At 45.1% G+C, this 10408-nt stretch overlaps 1 protein-coding gene across 1 annotated transcript in view; it reads left to right on the top strand.

Annotated features, from left to right (window-relative positions):
• Positions 1-10408, top strand: part of pot1 (protection of telomeres 1 homolog) — a 213094-nt gene that overhangs the window by 91628 nt on the left and 111058 nt on the right. Inside the window, exon 5 of the mRNA XM_037683052.1 lies at positions 387-513. Within this exon, the coding sequence (XP_037538980.1) occupies positions 387-513 (127 nt within the window). The remainder of the gene's footprint in view (positions 1-386; positions 514-10408) is intronic.

Genomic DNA, 10408 nt, shown 5'->3' with positions numbered 1-10408 from the left:
CTCCTTCTGCCTGGCTCCTGAGCTAGTGGGGACGCTGTCTGCTCTGTCTAAAACGTTCAGGGTTACAACCAAAAGAAGGTTAAATCGTGTCATCTGGACCAGTTTCTTTAAGTGACAAACGTTTCTTTCCCCATCCAGAGGACTTGGACAGACCCAGGGGATCAAATGTTTCTCAAAGAAACTGGTCCGGATGACGCAGTTTAACATTTTTTATTATTATCTACCTGGATGATTGAGCTTACAACCTTTTTCTTCAGGGTTATAGTTTACGATTAAGGTTTTAATTGCAAACATTTTTTTGTTCTTTTTTCCAGATATGCATTTGTTTGTATGATGAAGTCTGAGTCTAGATTACTGCTTCTCTACACTATTCTGTTTCTCTGCAGGTTACCAGGGTGAGCAAGGCTCCAAAGTACACGTATGTGAAGCTGGATGATTTGAAGGATGGGTCTGTTGTGAACATTTATGGTGTGGTGGTGTTCTTCAAACAGCCATTTCAGAGTCATGGCACAGGTGAGTCAGTAATGTGAACTGTGCTCAGTGAGGACTGAACTAGACAAAAGGGCCTTCTCTTACTCTGTTCCTGTTTCCTGGAATATCTTGCAAAAAGATCTGAAGCTCTCTGCCTTGACCTGTCTTAAGTGACTTTAAGCATCTGTTAGACTTCTGGCAAGAACCAATGCAGACATGTTCCTGTTTTTAGTTTTCTACATTTGCCTTATAATCTAGCTGTTTTTTGCTACTTTTTTGCCATCTTATTTTAATTTGTAAAAAAAAATTGTATACCTCTTTTATGATTGTCTATTGTTGTCGTTGTTGTCCACTGTTGTCATTACTCTTTGTTAAAATCAGGTCTCTCTTGTAAATGAGTCATTGAGGCTCAATGGGATTAACCTGTCTAAATAAAGGTTGAATGAATGATATAATGAATATATCCATCCATCCATTTTCTTCCGCTTATCCGGGGTTGGCTCGCGGGGGTAGCAGCCTAAGTAGGGAGGCCCAGACTTCCCTCTCCCCAGCCACTTGGTCCAGCTCCTCCAGGGGAATCCTGAGGCGTTACCAGGCCAGACGAGAAACATAGTCCCTCCAGCGTGTCCTGGGTCTTCCTCTGGGTCTCTTCCCGGTGGGACGTGATCGGAACACCTCACCAGGGAGGCGTCCAGGAGGCATCCTAACCAGATACCCGAGCCACCTCAACTGGCTCTACTCGACGTGGAGAAGCAGCGGCTCTACTCTGTCACTCCCGGATGACCGAGCTTCTCACCCTATCTCTAAGGAAGAGCCCAGACATCCTGCGGAGAAAACTCATTTCGGCTGCCTGTATCCGGCATCTCGTTCTTTCGGTCATAACCCAAAACTCATGATTATGGATGAGGGTAAGAAGATAGATCGACCAGTAAATTGAGAACTCCACCTTTTGACTCAGCTCTCTCTTCACCATGACAGACCTGTACAGCGCCCGCTTCCCTGCATATGCTGCACCTATCTGCCTATCGATCTCCCGCTCCATTTTTTCCATCATTCGTGAACAAGATCCCAAGATACTTAAACTTCTCCACTTGGGGCTGAACCTCCTCCCCGACCCGGAGAGGGCATTCTACCCTTTTCCGGCTCAGGACCTTGGCGTTAGATTTGGAGGAACTGATCCTCATCCCGGCCGCATCACACTCTGCTGTGAACCGCTCCAGCGAAAGCTGTAGATCACAACCTGATGAAGCCAATAGGACCACATCATCTGCAAAAAAACAGAGAAGCGATCCTAAGGCCACCAAAACGAAAACCCTCAATACCTTGGCTGCACCTATAAATTCTGTCCATAAAAGTTATGAACAGAATTGGTGACAAAGGGCAACCTTGGCGGAGTCCAACTCTCACTGGGAACGGGTCCGACTTATTGCTGGCTATGCGTATCAAGTTCTGACACAGATCGTACAGGGACCTAACAGCCCGTATCAAAGGGCCTGGTACCCCATACTCCCAGAGTACTCCTTCAGGATACGATCAAACGCCTTCTCCAAGTCCACAAAGCACATTTAGACTGGTTGGGCAAAGTCCCACTCACCCTCCAGAACCTACTGAGGGTGTAGAGCTGGTCCAGTGTTCCATGACCAGAACGAAAACTGCACTGCTCCTCCTGAAACCAAGGTTCAACTATTCGACGGACCCTCCTCTCCAGAACCCCTGAATAGACCTTACCAGAGAGGCTTAAGAGCATGATCCCCCTGTAATTGGAACACACTGTACAGTTGCCCTTTTTGAATAGGGCGAGCACCATCCCGGTCTGTCAATCCATGGGAACTGCCCCCGATGTCCACGTAATATTGCAGAGTCGTGTAAGCCAACACAACCCTACAACATCCAGAGCCTTAAGGAACTCCAGGCGAATCTCATCCACCCCCAGGTCCCTGTCACCGAGGAGATTTTTAACCACCTCGGTGACCTCAGCACCAGAGATTGGAGAGCCCGACCCAAAGTCCCCAGGTTCCGCTTCCTCAATGGAAGATGTGCCGGTGGGATTGAGGAGGTCTTTGAAGTATTCTGTCTACCGACCCACGACATCATGAATTGAGGTCAGCAGAACACCACTGTAGTGGACTCGGCCTCCGACCAAAACCTGCCTCTGAAGACCTTCATGGGACAGGAACTGTTATTTCATTGATTTGAATCCAGAAATACAAATTAGCTCATCCAGAGACTGTCTAATTGTATCCTGAAGTAATCAATTGAAAAAACACTCTTCTTTTATATTATCATTACTATTTTACAATATCTTGATAAATCAAAAGTGTGTTTAGTTCATACCATTTCTAAATGTTGAAGTGAACCACTCATTTTAAATCAACTGTGAAACAGTATTAATGATTTTTTTAATGCTCATTTGAATTAGAAATCAAGTTAAAATGTCTATTTTACAAAGTAATTATGCATTTTTGATCTTCTGTCTAAATGAGAAGTAGTGATGTCAGTCGAAAGTCAGAGGGAAGTTATTGAAACGAAGTGTCATGTTTTTAAAACTCTCAGACAGTAAATAAGAAAACTGGCACCTGTAAGTCTGTAATTTCTCCAAAATATTTTCTCATCTGTAACTAACCGTTCTCAAAACATTCCTGCTGTTTTCTTGACTTATAATGACCCTCTGACATCACTAGAACCACCCCCCTGTTGGTTGCTTCAACCAATCAGGACGTACTAAAGTGACCGGAAGCAGAACTCTTTAAAAGTCGACACTTCCTGGAACTATTCAGTTCTAGGGTTCAGTTCTAGCAGTTCTGTAGAGTTCTGGAGTCGTCTGAAGTCTTCCTGGAATCCAGTGGAGTATTTCCACTGATGGGTGGAACTTCGGACTCAGTTTTCCAGTCTGATGGAGCCATCCATCTCTGCAGGAGTCACGGCACCTCGCTGTGACTTCACCCGGCGAATGCCCTACAACTTCTGAGGAAGTTTGTTCTGTTGAACGGAGTATCTCATGACTTCTGCCGAGTCGCAGCTGCCCTGAGGAGACGCTGAAAGGTAGAGTGCCAGGGACCTCTTGACCGTAGCGGACCCATCCTCTGCCAAGGTAAAGAGTCGTCACGAGCTTCACGCACTAAGTGGACCGAGGGTGAGCTGAGTTTAAAAGGAGCGTGCTGTTCTGGTACACAGACATACATCTTCCTTCAAACATCTCCCTTTAAACTACTCCATTTTCCCATCTTTAAACTTTTCTATTTTGCCAGTAATTAATCTAGAGGCCTTCAGAAATGTCTGTTGTTTTTATTAAGTAAAACGTGCCAAGTTTTATTAATCCGAACCAGATCAGCTAATCAAGTGTACAATGTTTTGATGTTAAATTTTGATTCTGTTCAATAAATGACCACATTTATTATGATGAGTCAAAGACAATTAACGTCTCATGTCACTGATTAAACCATCTACGCACAGTTACTTCTGTCACATGGCTGTAATTAGCTCGAAAAAGAGAGAACTTGTTATTTAAATATAATTGTAGTGAGGGTACAGCCAAGCTGACCTTGACACACTACACCACCTCCACTATAAATAGTGTTGGTGGTGTGCCGCTTTCTCCCCGAGACACCGGATGGTGGACCAGAATCGCCTCAAAGCCGTACGGAAGTCATTCTCCATGGCCTCTCCGAACTCCTCCCATACCCGAGTTTTTGCCTCAGCGACCACCCGAGCCGCATGTCGCTTGGACTGCTTGTACCCATCAGCTGCTTCCGGGGTCCCACAAGCCAAAAAGGCCCGATTGAACTCGTTCTGCTGTCTGACAACATCCCTCACCATCAGTGTCCACCGCTGGGTTCAAGGGTTACTGCTTCGACAGGCACCAACAACCTTGCGGCCACAGCTCTGATAAGCTGCCTCGACAATAGAAGTGTGGAACATGGCCCACTCGGACTCAATTTCCCCCACCTCCCCCAGGACGTGTTCAAAGCTCTCTTGGGGGCGGGATTTAAAGCTACGTCTCACAAGAGACTCTGCCAGATGTTCCCAGCAAACCCTCACAATACGTTTGGGTCTGCCAGGTCTGACTGGCATCCTCCCCCACCATTGGAGCCAACTCACCACCAGGTAGTAGTCAGTGGACAGCTCTGCCCTTCTCTTCACCCGAGTGTCCAAAACATGCAACCGCAGATCAGATGAGACGACAAAACAGCCAATCATCAAACTGCGGCCTAGGGTGTCCAGGTGCCAAGAGTACATATTGATACCCTTATGCTTGAACATGGTATTCGTTATGGACAATCCCTGACAATCACAGAAGTCCAATAACAGAACACCACTCTGGTTCAGATAAGGGGGACCGTTTTTCCCAACCACACCCCTCCAGGTCTCACTGTCATTGCCCACGTGAGCGTTGAAGTCCCCCAGCAGAACAAGGAAGTACTCAGGAGGTGCACTCTCCAGTACTTCCTCCAAGGACTCCAAAAAGGGTTGGTAATCTGAACTGCTGTTTGGCACATAAGCACAAACAACAGTCAGATCCCATCCCCTCACATGTTGGCAGAGTGAGGCTACCCTCTCGTTCAACGGGATGAACCCCAACGTTCAGGCACCAAAATGGGGGGCAACAAGTATGCCCACTTCTGCTTGGCACCTCTTGCCGGGGCAACTCCAGAGTGGAGGGGTGTCCAAACCCTCTCAAGGAAACTGGTTACAGAGCCAGAGCCATGTGTCGAGGTGAGTCCAACCATTTCTAGCCGGAACCTCTCAACCTCACACACCAGCTCAGGCTTGTCATTCTATCCAGCAGAGTTACCACCTGAGTTATGGCTAAACCCCACTGCAGCCTCTCCTCTAAGGGGTATAATGAACTAACTTACACTTGAGTATTACCCAGAGTTACTACTGGTCAGTTCTTCTTAGGCTGTGTTGAAGGTGACTTACCCAAATTTGTTAACGACCTCCTTCTGTGAGCTACACCCTTACCTCATCCCGTCAATTGCCCAACCTAGCAGCCGGGGTTGAATCGTCGTCCACAGGGAAACTCACATTCACGGCCACCCACCTTTGTTGTAGAATGGCTATTCTTACCGAGCTGGTTCTTTTTAGAATCTTGGGATAAAATTCCAGGATGTTGTTTAAATATTCAAAGCTGAGAAAACCTTTAAAAACCTTCGTCTTTAGTTATAATATCGAACCAAGCTTCTTATATCCATGAGCATGAAGTAATGAAATGATAGTCCAGAATTTTACATTTTATGCTTTGCTTTACTTAATGATTTGTAAGGGAACAGCGTTAATAGCACTATTCAAAAAATATTACATTTGGTTATTTAGTGAAATCAGTAATAACAAGTCCATACATTGCTTGAGGGAGAATCCTGTTGATTGATTTTGATGTCCAAAGGATTGAAAGTCCACTAGAGTGGTGATTTCCTCGCTCCGATGAGCTGAGTTAAAGAGTTTGAGTCCTCGAGGCTCTGTGAGCCATTGAGGGAAAGTCTTCTCTTCCTTTTGGGATCGGCCATGCCTTAGAGCCCTAGAGCGTGCTTAAACCCCTAAAAACTCCCCAAATTCCTTAATCGACTTACAAGAAATCTACCCAAGCTGTTGTTATAGATCTTGTTAGGACAGGTTGTATGGGATGGCTTCCATGAATCGAGGACCAAGACGTTGACTATATTAATCTGGTTTCCTTACTTGTTGGTAAAATTTCTCATATTTTGTGTAAAAATTTTATAAAGAACGATAAATCAGGGTGTCTCTTACCATATCTTCGTCTGAAGAATTCTTTGGTTAAAGGCAAGTGAAATCTCTCTGCCTGAGCCCGGGAAGAGTGCACCCTTTGCCCAAAAAGCAGTCCTAATTTTGGAAAAAAATCTGGTCTATCTATCAACCCAGCTGAACTAAAAGAAGTGCTCTTGTCTTTACTAAAAAGGAGTTCTTTTCAGGTTGTCCAAGTCTTTCTCAGTAGCTTCTACGAGCGGGTTCAATATCATTCTGTGTCTCTTCAGTTCCCTGATCTGTTCAGCCCAGCTCTGAGGCTATGAAAGGTTTTTATAGCTCCTAAACCGGTTCAGACCAGTCTGAACATGTTAAAAAGTATTATCTTTTCAATGCAACAATCTGCTGTAACCTTCTGATTGGTCCTTTAAACTGTCATACAAAGTGAAATTCTCTGAACCCAGGAAACACACAAAGTGATTTTCTCGGAGCCCATGAAACATCTTGTATTAAGGTCTTGTCCGTATATGGTACTCTCTTTCATGGCATCAGCATCCTGTATTCTTGCTTCAGTGTTCTTAGAACATTATATTCATGTCAGCCATCCCACAGTTTTAACATTTTAAATCAACGATTCTTTAATTTGTTCAACTTAATCATGTTCTTTTAATCACTTATAATCACACATAATTATTCTCATAATCACCATGTGGGTTCAACTTAATCATAAGTTTTTAAATCACATATTTTTACTCTCATAATCACTGTGTGAGTTCAACAATCATACAGTATTGTTATTCGACTTGTAACACATTCATCCAAAAGAGTTGAGGCTGAAAGGGGGCCCACGCACACAGGAAACATTAGTTTCCTGGGCACCTGCATCTTTCTATGGGGCCCTCTTTGCTATGCTCGCTCACATACACATCCAGTCTCTAGGCAGAAGATACAAACTGGCTCTTTATTCTTGGGCAACAACTGATTTCACAAAAATTTTACATTACTTGACAGGCTCCTTCCCTACCAGAGGTGACATTCTACGTCCCAATAGCTAGCTTCTGTAGCCGAGGATCAGACTGCAATGGTCCCCATGTGGAGTTTTTTAAACCTATTGTTTAATAAATTTTGAGACTGAGAACTTGAACAAAATAAACTGGTATCAATGTTTTACATTTCCACAAAGTACTGATCCTTTCTGAGACTCAGAGCTAAAACTGCAGGCAAATACTTTAATTATCAACTTAAAGTAAACTGTAAATTGAGTAACCATATCAAACTTTTATAATAATAATAATAATGTCATCACAATGTCAGCACTGTATGTTTCCATACAATGCCGAAATTAGTCTCTGCATTTAACCCATCCACCACCAGGTGGTGCAGTGGGCAGCTATTGAAAGTGCCCGGGGGGCATTTTGGGGATGAGGTGTGCTACCCAGAGACACCACGTGATATGCAGTGACTGGGGATTGAACCTGGGACTTTTGGGTCCCAAGTCGGATGCCCTGCCTCTACACCATCTTTATATTAACAACCCAGAAAATATGAACAATTTCTCCCTTTTGTTCCTTTCAGGAACAAACATAATAAAACAAAATATTTACATAATGGTTGTCTTCTTGTTGGTCAGGACAAAAACAGTAGAGTGGGTGGGTGGGTTGCACTTATTGGAATCAAGATTGACATTGTTATGTAACAGGGCATAGGTTTCTGCCAGGCGTTCAGGAGTGAGGGCAGTTGTGATCAGACGTGTGGACAATGAGCGAATACAAGGTATACAACAGCAACCACAAGTTATTAGAATGGCTAAACAAACTCCTATGGAGATATTTGATAGCTTTGAAGAGCTGGTACATGACGTAATGCTTGTGAATATCCTTCACAAGAGAGCCTTTCTTTCTCACAGCGTGCAGGTCCATCCATCCATCCATTATCTTTACCCATTTATTCCATTTTGGGTCACGGGGGTCACCGGTGCCCATGTCCATCAATCACTGTGCGAGGGGCGGGGTACACCCTGGACGGGTCGCAAGTCCATCACAGGGCCACATAGAGACAAACGAGACAAACAACCATTCACTTTCTCACGCACACCTAGGGACAATTTAGAGTTACCAATCAGCCTAACATGCATGTTTTTGGTCTGTGGGAGGAAACCGGAGCACCCGGAGAAAACCCACGCATGCACGGAGAGAACATGCAAACTCCACCTAGAAAGGCCCCTGGACCAGGGTTTGAACCAAGGACCTGCTCACTGAGAGGCAGCAGCTCTACCAGTTGTGCCACCGTGCTGCCCGTGTGCAGGTCCGTATCCATGTATTCAAAGATGAGGTAAATGTCTTTATCATTTTGTGCTTGGATGATGTTGAGAAGCTTGACAATGTTGACGTGATCTCCAAATTGCGGGAGGAACATGATTTCTCTGTACGCTCGGCATCTGTTCTGTTTCTGAAAGCATCAAAGATTTTCTTCACTGCCACAATCTCCCCAGTCTGTCTATCAACGGCTTTCCATACGATGCCGTAGACCCAGTGCTAGGGTGGTTTTCCATGGATGTGATGGCAGGCCCATCTTGGTTCTTCTGAGAAAAGTCTATGATTCGGACTGGATCTAGTGAACGCTGCCTCAGTTGTCCACTGAGTGACTTTAGGCAATTTGTTTCATCGGTCATCACTTTGATCCTCCCTCTGATGGTGGATTGGTTCCTCTGAACAGCTTGCAGTGGGATGCGTGGATCCAAGTAGCTCGCTCAGCCACCTTAACAGCTGTGTGGGTCATCAACAGCACCTGGAATGGACCTGTCCACTTGGGGGAGTTCCATCCTCCTGAAAGATTTAATCCTAATCATAACAAAATCTCCAGGGGTTATGTCATACAGTTGTTCTTGAGCTGGGCCTGGGAGCCCTCTTTGAACCTGAGACCTGAGGGATTTTATTTGATTTGTTCGTTCAATGCAATAGGTAAGATCACAGTGTTTCAGAAGAGGTGCAATATAGGGTCCGGAGGTGAACCATTCTCAGAGGGAGTTGTTGATCCCTCTAGAGTCTGCAGCTTGAAAAGTTCTTTTGGGGGGGCATGGCATCTCGGCGTGGGTGTCATTTTCACCCAGGATCTAAATGTATCATTTACTCCTAACGAGAGCACACGTACCCCCTGAGCTGCAGTCAGTAGATCCAACACCATCCGATTTTGCAGCACCATCAGTTTCAGCGTTGTTATTTCTTCATTTTGTCCTTTGTCCACGATGAGGGAGAGGTTCACATAGGAGTGAAACCTGTAAGATAATGTTTCTACGTACAATGCAACCTTGGTCACTCCAACCCATGGAAAAAGGGAGTGTGCACCGTAGTCCCAGGCGTTCCAATACCTGTGTTTGCGGGGTACATTGGATCCCAGGATGGGGTCATGTGGTGCAAAGTCCAACACTTATCTTTTTGTTCTAGCCAAACGGTGGAGCGAGGTTGATGAGAGGGAGAGTTGACTGTCACTGTGGTGGATGAAGATTGTGCCGTCCGATACCCAGCATAGTGATGTTGCCGGTCGCACTGTTGACAGTGAAGTACGTTATGTTTCAAGAAGGGGCATAGCACAGTGGATACCTTTGATCTGGTGGTATGGTAGTCCAGTAGGTGGGCGGCGTTGATCTGGTTTCTAGTTCAGGCTTCTGCAGAGTTGGGTTCTGGCATTCAACAATGTCTCGTCGTGGGCGGCCCAAAGAGAGTTTGTTCTAGATCATTTTGTAGCAATTCAGTCAAGTCACTTTTAGCTTGGTGGTATGTGATGGTCATGATACAACAGAGGGCCCATCCTGCTTGGGATGGTCCCATCCTGGCTAGGTAAGTGGACTCTTGTAGCCTATTTAAAGTGTAGGACTGAGGCAAGTTGCTACACTCAGCGTTGATTTCTTCACTGACCTTGTGATGACTCACCCTAGGCGATGAGTCCCCCTTACAGTCAGGCTTTTTCAAACACCTTGGTCGATTAAGAGTCCAGTACCTTTTTGCAGTTTGCAGTGACTTGGATGGATCAAACTGTTTTGTTCTGCTATCTTCACAGCATTTGGTGTGGTCAGTAGGATTTGGTGTGGTCCCACATTTTCTTTTTGATGACCTTAATGAAGACCCAAATCTGCTGGCTGGATTGTGATATTTTCTGTGGAGAGAGGAGATCAGGAGACAGTAAAATTGTTCTTTTTCTTTTTCAGTGTTACTGGTCTGCCAGTAGAGGTCAGCAGTGT

The sequence above is a fragment of the Nematolebias whitei genome, chromosome 10, assembly GCF_014905685.2.
Source record: "Nematolebias whitei isolate Nwh7 chromosome 10, NemWhi1, whole genome shotgun sequence".
Lineage (NCBI taxonomy): Eukaryota > Metazoa > Chordata > Actinopteri > Cyprinodontiformes > Rivulidae > Nematolebias > Nematolebias whitei.
Note: the sequence above shows the minus strand (reverse complement) of the source record. Positions and strands in the feature narration are given on the sequence as shown.